Raw genomic sequence first — 13,905 nt, 5'->3', positions numbered from 1 at the left:
CGAATGGTAATCCTACATAATTTTGGACGCTAACATACAGAATTACCGAGTTGTATTGTTTCTCGGAAAATAACTCATCTTATGAAGAAAGAGTGTTATAATGTCTCAATTGTGTGCGATTTGGTCATTCGAAAATTGTATGTCGGAACTAAACAGCATGTCTTAATTGTGCGGCAGAACATGACACAAACACACGTGAAAGAACTAAATAGAAATGCGCCAACTGCCAACAAGAACATAAAGCCACCATGCATTACCTATAGGAATCCACGATTATTATTGAGACGGTCAACGACCTCAATATAGCAGGGTATAAGACTATTAAATGAATTATGGACAATAGCCTAAGTCATATACACAAGTACCATTTTGCCCTCCCTCCCCCGAATACACCCACGGAATTCTAAACACTGGCAGCACCGACAAAAAAGACCCTTGATTCAGTCATTCATAAGGAAAACTAGGCCTATATGGAAAAAATAAACACAAACTCATGCAATGATCAGACCGTCTGCAGTGAAACGAAAAATAACCATGGACTATATACAAGGGACACAAGACTAAGGCAAGGGTACAACTAAAAGCAAACCATTTCGGTACCCAAACAAAAGAGTAACAGAACAGAGTGCACCGCTCACTCACAATCCACATAAGGTAACTGAATGGATACAAGTGAAGACACCACAACACATACACACACACGTCCAAGGAGAAGAATCACAATACACGTACCATCTCAAAACACACTTTACACAGAGGTATTAAAATTCATAAAGCCTTGTAACAGGTAGCCCCAGACACAACACCTACAAACATTACAGAGGTCGCTTGCTGATAGATGTCCAGAGAGAATGGACACACAAAACTTACAATTTTACAATGGAACGCCCATAGTATTACAAACTAGATACCTGAACTCAAAAATTTTTTAGAAACCAAGGATCCAGATATCATCCTCGTAGCCGAATCATGGCTTCAACCACACCACAAAATTGACATGAAACCATATAAAACCTTTTGGTTAGACAAACAAGGGAAAGGACGTGGAATTGTAGCTTTCATTAAACCCATATCCTCATCCAATCCATTCAAACCCTCAACAACTACCTAGAAACATTTCAAGCAATACCTATCATAATTCCAACACTACAAATCATTTTTATTTATAACAATAGCACAAACACTTTGGAACCACATTTTAACCAGGATAACAAAAACACCCTAATCTGTGGGACTTCAATTTAGGAATATCACCCATGAACATTCCAAATATCTTTCATATGCCATTCCTTCAGGACCTCTTAAATAGAAATTTCAATTATTAAATACAGATCAATGCACTCGCTTGGGAGCATTTCATCAAACCAATTCCTCTCCTGATCTAACCCTTCTCTCTCCTAATTCATACCTACAATCTGACTGGCAAGTACACACCAATACCCTCAGTAGTAACCACTTTCCTATATTCATCTCCATAATCGCAACTCATTGGAATCTGGAAAAAATAAAACAGGTTATTCAACCCAAAATTCAGAATTGAACAAAATACAGAACAGTACAGCAACATTTAGAGCACACACATTTCGCCACTAATGAAGCTCATATAATAGATCGGTTGCAAACAGAGTTCATAAACCACCTACAAACCCACTATCCTCCAATCACCATCTCCACACACAACCCAACTAGGAAAGCCCCATGGTGGACAGATGAATGCTCCCAAGCAGTCCAGAAACGATGCCAACTAAATATCATCTTCAAAAAACAATCTCATTACTTGCAAAAACACACTGTTACAACAAACACCTCCTGCATTGTTCCTGCAGACTAGGGTGGCTGAAATACTCCAGTTCTATAAACCAGGACACCAAACATCTGATATCTGGGCTAAAATCAAATGGTTTCATAATAAGTACGAACCCATTCTCTGCAGAACTGATACAGATATTACACTATGACACAATTTCTTACTTTTAGTTGCTCTGCCATATGTATCTACAGAATCACTACACAGACCAGAAGAAGAAACTTATCCATCACCATTTCACTCAATCATAGCACAACCTATACCCACACAGGAAGTTCACATTACACTCAATAAACACAAGAAGAAAACAGCACCACACTCAGACAAAATCACCTACAAAATGCTCCAATACTTCCCGCCATTACTCCTCTCAACCACTGCCCAAGGATTAACCGAAATTCTCAATACCATCCACATCCCTGAATTCTGGCTACAATGTCGCGTGGTATCCTTATTTAACCTGGACAAGTGGTTGATTGAGTGGCTCATTACCATCCACAATGATGTTACTAAATGTATTCCGAAAAATATTCAAACAAATCTTAATTACACACATTGTATTCTGGTTAGAAAGATTCGGAAAATGGACCAAACACCGATATGGCTTCCAAAGAGAGTTCAACACAATGTATAACATCATCCAGTTCATTACCAATACCTCAATAGCATGGCACAAAGAACAAGAAATCATGTAGCACATTTTTTTCGATATATCTAAAGCATACAATACTATTTGTACAGACATCCTCCTGCATAAACTCATTCAACTGAAATTTCCGAATACATTGGTCCAAGTCATAGTTAACTTTACCAACATAGACACATTTTTCCTACACTTCCACTTCAATAACCTAACTACTTTTGAAACACATTACGGACTAAGACAAGGATTCTCCCTCAGTCCACTCCTGTTTGCACTCTATATAATGCCACTCTGTTTATTGCTGTTCAACACAACTGGGTCATTCCATGTCAATTCATCCAGACCATGCCACCCACTGTTTCCAATTTTGCTGAGACTTTGCATATGTATTACATACCTCAGTGAATGGCTTCCTTTAAAATTGTATTGAAATCCGTGATGTTGTTGAAGCAGGAAATAGTAATATTGCTATGAATGTACTGCATGTCAGCAGTTGAAAAATTACAAATAACCCCACAGTTTCCAATGTAATCATTTGATTTTTACTAAACTTGCTCTGTAACTGAGGTTTATATTGGAGATTATAAAAATTGCACATTTAAATTACTATGACGCTTTTAACTTTTTTTTCCAAAATGCCACACCTTAGAAAATGCTAAAAATTATGTATAGCAATGAGAACACAGTGCTATATCTGTAGACAAAAAGTCTATAATGGGAAAATGATAACTTACTTTTTTGGTAGACAAATATAGAAGTGTAAGGCACATTTCTCAAAATGTAACTTTTTACAACTGAGACAGTTTGGCTTCAATTCTCTTGTAAGAATCTTGGTTTAAAATATAGGTCCTTCCTGTGGCTGTGCTGACATCAATTTGGCACAAAATGTTTGAATATGGAACTTCACAACTGTCATTGTCAGGCCGATAAAATGATGGAGAGGGCACATGTGGATGCATGAATATTTTTGTAGCATCACCTTCTTCATAATTAATTTTTTCAATAAAACCCACATACCACAGATTCATACACACTAGCAACATAAGAACTTGCCTTGAAATTTGGATTCACAACAGGTTTAAATATGTCAAATATCACACCATAGTCCATATCAGAACTCAATCGCTTTACTTCAATTTCATATGTAGACAAAGGCAAGCATGCAGCGTGTTCCAGGAACGATTTTTGTTGCATTTTCGAACCGTTCAGTGAGATCATTTCAGACTTGAATCATTTCCTCTTTTGTTACAAAAAGCACAGTAATCTCCTTGAGATTCTCCTTGCAAATGTTGAACACATGTACCCAGTATTGCAGTGGTTATTTGTACATTAAATGGTCTTTGTAAACTAGCTTTGGTAACCGTCCTTTTCGAAGTGGTTATTTGTTCATTAAATGGCCTTTGTAAACTGGCTTTGGTAACCATCCTTTTCAAAATACCCCAATTCCATCACAAGGAGATTTTCAATGGCTAGTAGCAAAAAAATTACCATTTACATTTCATACCAAAGTCTGCTTCATGATTACATATATTAATGAAATTCTTGAGGTACTTGTACTGAGCAGCACAACCATCCGAGAAGTTTTAACACGTGAAAGTGAGAGCTCTGTTTTCAAAAATTGATTACGATCTTTTGAGTTTGGTAAACGAAAGATACATCATGATTCATGTCCACTTCGAATAAAGTCTTTCATATTTTCTGTAATATACCTGCAGCATGAAGTGTACAGCTACCTGTGTTCCGATGAAACCCTTGGGCCTCATCTTGAATTACGAAACTATAGTTTTCACTGAAATCCAATAAAATGATAGCTGATTCATTATCCAGGTTCTCTTTTAACATTTTCAACTAAGAAGACCGTGCTTTTGCTACAAATGTATGTGGAATTAGTTAATGAGTTTCTCAATTTTCTGTATTAATAAATCACAAAAACTGAACATTCTGGTGGATTGTGCACACACAGACAACATGTGTACCTGAGGATCCTGCAAGTACACACTCTTTAGGTCTGAGCATTGCAAATTTAGATAAACCTATCTTGTTGTGAGAGAATGTTTCTTGAACAAAGAATGCACCTCTGACAGATTGCTTCAAACAAGCCATTATTATTAATAAACACTTTTACTTATGCTTACTTTGTCTTTCATTCTGGACATTATTGTTGAATTGTAATCATCCAAGTAAAAATCAATCACTTTCTTGATTGTCTCTTCTGATAGCTTCTTCCCTTTCCTAGGTTTGGGCAATGCTAGAATACCTTTCTCAATCACAAGTGTGCATGCCTGGCATATCATGCACTCAGAAACGTCAAACATTTCACTAACTTTATTTCTAGATTACGACAGTGGTACAAGTGTAAGTAGTTGGATTCCTTCACGGATGTTAACATGTTTAATTTCATCTTTAATTTGCCCAATTAACTCATCAAAATGTTGTGCTTTCTCTCGCACGTTCTCTTCTATTGTCTCAAGTTCTTGTTCAATTGCTAATAGTATCATAAATTTTACTGACTTTAGTTTGAAGTGTTTGTGCTGCTGGTTGAAACTTTCGCTTAGCTGCAACTGATCGGCTGTGTGTGCCTAGGGACTGTATAGGGGATATGTCTAACTAAAGTAAACTTATGTTCAGTCTAATTGGTGATTCTTGAATCAAATCTGTAGACTCAGTAACTTCTTCACCAGAAGAAGATGATGTATTTTGAGTTGTGAGTGTGCAACGAACATCACACAAGCATTTCCTACACGTTGGACTGAGCTTCTCCCCATGAGTCACAGCTAGTCAACGTTCTCTTATTTGCTTCTTCCAACATTATTTCACGTATGAGAGACAAATTCGCAATCCTGCCAATTGCTTGGCTTGTACTCAAATATCAGAGCGAAAGTGGCTGTCCTGCCACCAGCTTCAATGACCTTCAAATTTACCTAAAGATAATGACAACAGACAAACTATGACAATAGCAACTAACATTTTCCCTTCTAATGAAAACATGCTATTCCAATACTACCCATTGTTTCTCCAAAACCTTTTTTTTTCCTTTTAAAACCTCATGAGTCTATAATTATTCCATAGACGTTTCAGGGTATTTGAAGGTGTGGCAATATGAGAAAAAAATTGTGAACTTTTGCAATTAAATTTTACGTACAGAGGCTGACTGCATAAATCACGAACTGAAATTAGCAAACAACATATCTAATTCAGAAGACGGTCATTCTACAGTTTCATTTCAAAAGATCAAATGTCTAGCTCAAAGCTGTAGAACGTACAGAGCATTTTGTGTGTTAACATGTAATAATTATTTTCAATCCTAAGTCTGTAACTTCCAATAGTCACTGCTCTGCAACTAATCCGTAAAATCCATTTAAATTGTAAGACTATCCATAGATATGCTTGTAGCACAATTTAACACGTTTTTATGAAAATCCCTGACATAGGGTGACATTTTCAGAATTTTCTGGATGAACTGACATAGAATGACCCAGTTACAAAACGCAAAATACAATCCACATAACATACAAGCACTAGTTACATCGCTTCAACAGCTAGGGTTGACTTTATACTCTCAAAAAAGTAAAACTCTGATTTTTAAGAAAGGATGGGATTACTGCCAACCAATAATCCATATAAATAACACTCCAGTACAGGCAGTTCCATCCCTGACTTTTCTTGGCTTGGTATTAGACCAGAGTAATTCCACGATTTCGCGACTTTTATTTTTTTTTTTTCCATATGTCTGCATTGGTAACATGTCATATATCATTTTAAAGCCAAATTATTGAAGAATATAATTTGACAACACTGATTTATTTAAGACTGTCATTTTCATGCCAATCGATAATAGAACATGTTAAGTACGAAAGAAAGAAATAGTAGGGCCTAACATTTTTACCTCATTTTATGCCATGAAAAGGGAAGCTAAATATTATACACCTATTGTAATTTTAAATTTATCATATACAGTGTGTTCGTGACACGCTTGATCCGAAGAAGGTGGGCAGGAGTAAGCCTGTAGAGCACGAGGTAAAATGCGACATTTTAGATCCGTAATCTCTGGCGTATTGCATTCATATAACTTTCATTAATTAAGGGCATGCACACAATCATTTTATTTCACTAACCTATGTTACAGTAGTTGCTGAAAGTGGTGTCCATTAGCATTCAGACATTCCCGACATCTTTTGATGAAATTTGAATACACATGAAAAAGTTCTTTTTTCGTTATCCTTCTAATTTCTGTTCTTATATTGTCTTTCACTTCATTGATAGTCCGTGGATTACTTTTATAGACTCTATTTTTCTAGGGTTCCCCACAAATAATAATCGCAAGCAGTAAGATCTGGGGAACGTGTGGGCCATAACCCTGTAGAAATAATTCTGTCATCAAAGACCTCTCATGCACATGCAGTATGGGCTGTGGCAGAATCTTGTTGAAAATATGCATGTTGTCGTTCATTATCAGATAATTGTTCAAAGAACTGTGCGAGTATTTGCACATGATACCTCTCTGAATTTACAGTATCTTCAAAAAATATCGATCCTATTACTCGATTTTTTGTTACGGCACACCACACACCAATCTTTTCATATACAGGGGAACTTCGTTAATTAATCGCGAATTTTCTGTGCACCAGAATCTATTGTTCTCTGAACAAACATAACCACATAAATGAAACCATGTCTCATCACAGAAAATGATTAAATGTGGATCAATAATACAGTCAACAATGTTTTGTAAAAGCCAATTACAGAAATTCACTCTACTTTCATTGTCATGTGCCCATAATTCTTGCACTAAAGTAACTGTAAAATTTCAATTTTAAAAGTTTAGTAGCCGTATTAGTGCTGCTCAGCAGAGTGAATACTACTGATGGAGGAATCGAAGATTATGAATAAAGCTTTCCTCCTTTGATCTCCAGTACTACCATAGGTGGTAGAAGGAGCATGCAGAGCTCTTGAGGGAAGTGACAAATGAAAGACGGAATTCTCAAGAATGACCAGCAGGCTGACCGACCGACGAGACTGGCAGTAGTTGTCATTGCAATAAAATGGCACTGAAGCAGGTATCCGACACATGGCAATTCTTTCATTCAGTTTAAAGTAGCAGAATTTTGTCAAGGGGTTATCATAAAAATTTACATTATCAGCATTTTAAACTTTGTGTACTATTATTATTATTATTATTATTGGTTATTATTGCTTACATACAAATGGCTTTTAAAGAACCCGGAGGTTCATTGCTGCCCTCACATAAGCCCACCATCAGTTCCTATCCTGAGCAAGATTAATCCAGTCTCTACCACCATATTCCATGTCCCTCAAATCCATTTTAATATCATCCTCCCATCTACATCTCGGCCTCCCCAAACGTCTTCTTCTCCTCCGACCTCCCAACTAACACTCTATATGCATTTCTGGATTCGCTCATACGTACTACATGTTCTGCCCATCTCAAACGTCTGGATTTAATGTTCCTAACTATGTCAGGGGAAGAACACAATGTGCGAAGTTCTGTGTTATGTAACTTTCTCCATTCTCCTGTAACTTCATCCCTCTTAGTCCCAAATATTTTTCTAAGCATCTTATTCTCAAACACCTTTAGCCTCTGTTCCTCTCTCAAAGTGAGTACAAGTTTCACAACCATACAGAACAACCGGTAATATAACTGTTTTATATATTCTAACTTTCAGGTTTTTTGATAGCAGACTGGATGACAAAGGCTTCTCAACCGAATAATAACAGGCATTTCCCATATTTATTCTGCATTTAATTTCCTCCTGGGTACCATTTATATTCGTTACTGTTGCTCCAAGATATTTGAATTTTTCCATCTTCTCAAAGGATATACTGTATTTCTAATTTTTATATTTCCATTTCGGATTATGTTCTGGTCACGAAACAATCATATTATACTTCATATTTTCAGGATTTACTTCTAAAACTCTCTCTTTACATGCTTCAAGTAAAATTCCCGTATTTTTCCTAATAGTTCGTGGATTTTCTCCTAACATATTCATGTCATCTGCATAAACAAGCAGCTATTGTAATCCATTCAATTCCAAACCCTCTCTGTTATTCTTGACTTTTCTAATAGCATATTCTAGAGCGAAGTTAAAAAGTAAAGGTGATAGTGCATCTACTTGCTTTAGCCCACTGTGAATTGGAAAAGCATCAGACTAAATCTGGCCTGTATGGACTCTGCTGTAAGTTTCACTGAAACACATTTTATTTAATCGAACTACTTCGTTGGGAATACCAAATTCATTAAGAGTATTATATAAAATTTCTGTCTTAAACAGAGTCATAAGCCTTTTTGAAATTAAGAATAACTGATGTACTGTGCCCTTATACTTCCATTTTTCCTCCAATATCTGTCGAACACAAAAAATCTGATCAGTGGCCGATTTATTACACCTAAAACCACACTGCTGTTTCCCAATAAATTCATCCATATATGGAGTTAATCTTCTCAAAAGAATATTGGACAAAATTTTGTACGACGTCAACAAAAGTGATATTCCTCGAAAATAATAATAATAATAATAATAATAATAATAATAATAATAATTATTATTATTATTATTATTATTATTATTATTATGTTATGGTATATTTATTAATATTAGGTTACACTATGGGTGAATTTCATGTGTGACTTACACAACATTGGAAACACTTAATAGATTCTATTTGCAATATGCCAGGAAATGTGTTTAACAATTGAACAAATACAATTATTATACATCAGAGTTTTACATATAGTATGTTGAAAAATTTAGGTAACATAATTATAATATTTTCTCATAGTGTGATTTACACGACAACAAAAGACATTGAGAATGCACTCCCTACTATAATTTCACAATTTCTGCTCTTTTATTTGCATAAAAATTATGAAAGGTGGGTAGGTTTTTCAGTGACGAACTGAATTGCAATGGCAAGGAAATTAAATTTTGAACATTATTTTACCCCTTATTCCTCAAAATATGCTGTCACTTACACAACAGGTAGGCTATATAGTTACTTACACGACTTGTCAAGGTACTTACAAACATAATATTCTAAACCTTCTGTATGTTTCTGTGTCAATATACAATGAATAAATGAAATTAAGAGAATACAATTACATCTCTGTGCAACATAACAAGCTAATATAAAGCATAACTTCACACTATATAGTTCAAACTAATGACTTTTATTACCAAATATAGCGTAACTTCATACAATCTAACTAAATTTATTACTTTTCTTGCAACATTTACATAATAATAAATTATGGTTTATTTAACGACACTCACAACTCAGAGGTTATATCAGCATCGCTGGTGTGGCATTTAAACACATTTAAATACCATCGATCTGGGCCGGGATCGAACCCGCAAAGTCCAGCACAGAAGGCCAGCACTATACCGACTATGCTATCCATGCCAACCAACATCATTTACATATGACCTAGGTTAAAATCATATTCTTGAAATCAAAACTGAAAGAATATTTAAGCCTGTTATCAAAACTTGGCTGTGGTAGTTCTACTTTAGGTTTCTGCATCATATCTTAAGAATTTAACTTGAATTTCTTTTTCAAATGTATTCACCACATTTCCTGTAAAGTATTTCACAGTTTTCTTTCCAGGGAATGGTACCAAAATCCAGTCCCCTATATTCAGTCGTTTCTTAGAATCTTCCTGTGTCACTGAAATGTTAATACTATCACTGTTGCGCTAACTCATACATTCAGCTGTTGGACAGAAAACACCTTCCTTAAAATCAATTAACCTTTTCAGTGCTCCGTGTGCAATAACAGAACAGATACAGAGATACAGAATGAAAGTAATGATAATATCTAGTATCAGGGATAATGCAGATTATTTTTCTGTTGGGATTCCACTTCCTTAGTTTTTCTAATTTGTTTGAATTGATATCACTTGCACAGTAATATAAAACATTTAACTTTGGGCATAATTGCTGTGCACATTCAGCAAATTGCTCAGCAGTTTCAGGATCAATTGTTCTTGCATGGGTAGCTTCTCATACCCATTGTTTTACCGTGCCACTTAACCCATCTATTGGTCCCTTCCCAAGGGCAGTAGCTAAAAATGATGAAGGATCGGTGGAGCGGAGAAAAATTCTCTACAGCACTGGGATTCGAACCCGGGTTTTCAGCTCTACATGCTGACGCTCTATCCACTAAACCAGCGATCCTTCATCATATGATAATGCAGAATTCCTGCATGGAAATATCATATGTACTTCGGTACATTGCTATAATATGATATGCATATATAATCACTTTGTGATTTAAGATGGCGCTCATTTCGTTGGATCCCGGCCACTTAGTCACTCGTAATGAGTGCACCTCTGCACATTAGTGTGTTGGACATTGTGCCACTGTCACACATCTGTGACACAGTGCATAAGGGTTGGTCACTAAAGGGAAACTTAGAGGTGGAGCTTAAACTGAGAGGATTCAATCCGGCATCGGGATTGAATCTGTTGTGACTTAGTGGATAGAGCGTCAGCACGTAGAGTTGAATCAAATCCTGGTGCCAGAGAGAATTTTTCTCTGCTTCACCGATCCTTCATCATATGATAACGCAGAATTCCTGCATGGAAGTATCATATGTACTTCAGTACAATGCTATAATATAAAGTAGCTAAAAAGTTCCAAGTAACCTCCTCTGGCTGTAAAGTTATCCAGGGCAGAGAATACTTCTGTTTGAAATGTTAGGCTGGTCTATCACACTAGTACTGTATATGTGAAAACAAAATGTTTGGATGCTTTGTCCTGAAATGATCAATCAGCAAAGTATTGAAGTGGGATACTGCAAATTTATCATGCTGCATATAATCAGACACTAGAACATAGGATTCATGTTCTAATTGTTCAGTTTTTGAAGCAAAATATATAATAGCAGTATACAAAGTACAACCATGGGACTCCCAATGAGCAGACTGTATCTCATCTTGGTATTGGAAGCAATAGTTTTCACTGAAGTCAATCTGAATAATTATTATATTGGGCACAATGTTTTTCTTCAGGTTTTCAAAATAAGATTGTTCTGAGTTATAAAGCATGTTTAAGGAATTGTGGCAGCTTACTTCTCATTGCGCCCAGTATCTCTGTAACAGACCCGCAAATTCTTTTTCTGGATATGCGTCATCCTTCCTCCTTTGCCCCTTGTTCGTAGATTATTTCATCATCTCTAATTCTTCTGAAAATACAGTAGAGTGCAAATTAATCCGAACAATGTAATTACTTGTGCAAAAACACTCAAATGGGATAAAAAAAAAAGGATCTAAGACATACCTCAGTAATCTATGTGGCCTCCCTTGTGCCTACTAACAGCTCTGAGACGATTTGGCATGGATTTCACTACTTTCCCACAAATATTCATTTCTTCATCGCGAAACCATACACCAATGAGGGTAGAAATTATCTTCTCCTTTGTAGAACAATCCATTTTTTGCATTCTTCTTTTGAAAATTGACCACAAGTTCTCAATGGGGTTGATGTCGAGTGAGTTGCCTGGCCAGGGGAGTACCTGAATATTCTTCTTGTTGAAGAATTCTGTAGTTTTTCGAGACGTATGGCATGGTGCCAGGTCTTGTTGGAACACACCTCTGCCATCTGGAAATGATTTTTGCAGCTGGGGTACGATTCTGGTTTCCAATAAGTGAATATATTTGTCAGAATTCATCATTCCCTTGACAGGTATTAATGCTCCACGCCCTTCATGTGTAAAACAACCCCAAAACATTACTTTAGGGGGGTATTTGGATGCTTGTTGGAGATGAGCTGCTGTTACTTTTTTGGATCCTTTCCGTACGTAAGAAACACGGTGGCCGTGGACCTCGAAATGAGACTCATCGGAAAAAAGTACATTCTTCCAGTCATTCACTGTCCAGTGTTGATGTAATTTTGCCCACATTAAGCGTTTTTTGCACATAACAGGGGTTAGCAGTTGCTTCTTAATAGGCTTATGAGCCCTTCGTCCAGCTTCCAAAAGCCTACGCCACACTGTTGTGACGTGAATATTCGCCCCCAGTGGTAGCCATTAACTCGCGGGTTAAGTCGACAGCAGTTAGTCTAGGATTTAATTTACTTTTCCTGACAATTAAACGATCATCTGCAGGTGAAGTCTTCCTTTTCTGGCCACAGTTTCCTTTTTTCTGAGGTGTGATGGATCCAGTCTCCCTGTATCATTTTATGATCGAATTAACAGTAGCCAAACCGATGTGACATTCTGCAGCAATTTGCCTCTGTGTCATAGAAGAATGCTCTGCTAATGTTATAATTTTAGACCGTTTTCGTGGAGTTGTATCCATTTGTGAAGACGACAGAATGTACACAGGATTGCAGTATTAAGTCTTCAACACAACTGAAATGCTTATAAGTACAAAGCGACAGGCAAAATGTCACATATTATAAAAAAAATAATGACAGACCTTCAACAATGGAATTACACGTACTACAGACGTCAATTAAAGCGGTATGAGCAGCTGTGAGGTCAACAATGACAGAAAATGTAAAAATATGTCGTGTTCGGATTAACTTGCACCCTACTGTACATTAAGAATGTAATGGTCAAATTTTCTAGCTGTGCCATAGGCAGTACATTCAGACATCATGTACTTCATTTCGTTCTCATCACATACGTTTCGGTATCAAATCTGATATGCTCCTAGACATGTAAGTAGCAGTGTCTCATGTTCTCATGGTAAATACAGAAGCATAAATGTTCAGGAGTGTCAGTTCTAAGAGAGATGTATTATGGACGAAGTTCACCAAATCTTGTCAATCCAATTTTAAATTCTGGGTAATCGTTTTGAAACTGTTTGTAAATTTCACTCACAGTAAGGAACAGGTACCACTTTTGTACCTTCTCTTTTTCATCTTCTGAACGAATGACGATGTAATCCTTGGTCCCAGGAATTTGATAGGACATGCTGTCACTGTTATAGAAAATGTGAATTACACGACGAGTTAATAAAAAAATTATTACATTGAAGGCAAAGTATTTAAAGTTAGGAATCATATATTTTACAACTTTACTCTTACTAATAAAAGACCATGATAATTTGCAAGGGTTTACCTCTAAGCATTATGTCTAGAATCTGAAAATTCACAAATTTTTGTGACTTAGGCCTATACAAAAACCGCACCTTAGTTAAATAACTTAATTAACTTTATTTCATGCACTCCTTGCCAAAACTAACTTATTTTTTATTTCAGTGTGAAGAAAAATAGCTATATTTCATATTATTATGGTACCGGTAAGTAATATTTTCTTTTAACTCTTATAAACGCTCTACATGGTTTTATTCTGGGTATAATCTTCAATACTTCAGTGTAATGACACTTTCCTCCAATCTGACAACAGTGCTACCAACTCAACTATGTTCAAAATGTACAACTACGTCATGTTTTTAGAAGCTTCAATGTCTAGGCAACATTATTTTTT

General features: G+C 36.1%; 1 protein-coding gene across 1 annotated transcript in view; it reads right to left on the bottom strand.

The window, feature by feature from the left end:
* Positions 1 to 13,389, bottom strand: part of LOC138707730 (RNA polymerase-associated protein CTR9 homolog) — a 42,640-nt gene extending 29,251 nt beyond the window's left edge. Inside the window, exon 1 of the mRNA XM_069837596.1 lies at positions 13,297 to 13,389. Within this exon, the coding sequence (XP_069693697.1) occupies positions 13,297 to 13,389 (93 nt within the window). The remainder of the gene's footprint in view (positions 1 to 13,296) is intronic.
* Between the last annotated feature and the right edge of the window lie 516 nt (positions 13,390 to 13,905).

Source organism: Periplaneta americana, chromosome 10 (assembly GCF_040183065.1).
Source record: "Periplaneta americana isolate PAMFEO1 chromosome 10, P.americana_PAMFEO1_priV1, whole genome shotgun sequence".
NCBI lineage: Eukaryota > Metazoa > Arthropoda > Insecta > Blattodea > Blattidae > Periplaneta > Periplaneta americana.
This window is presented reverse-complemented; position numbering and strand designations above follow the sequence as displayed.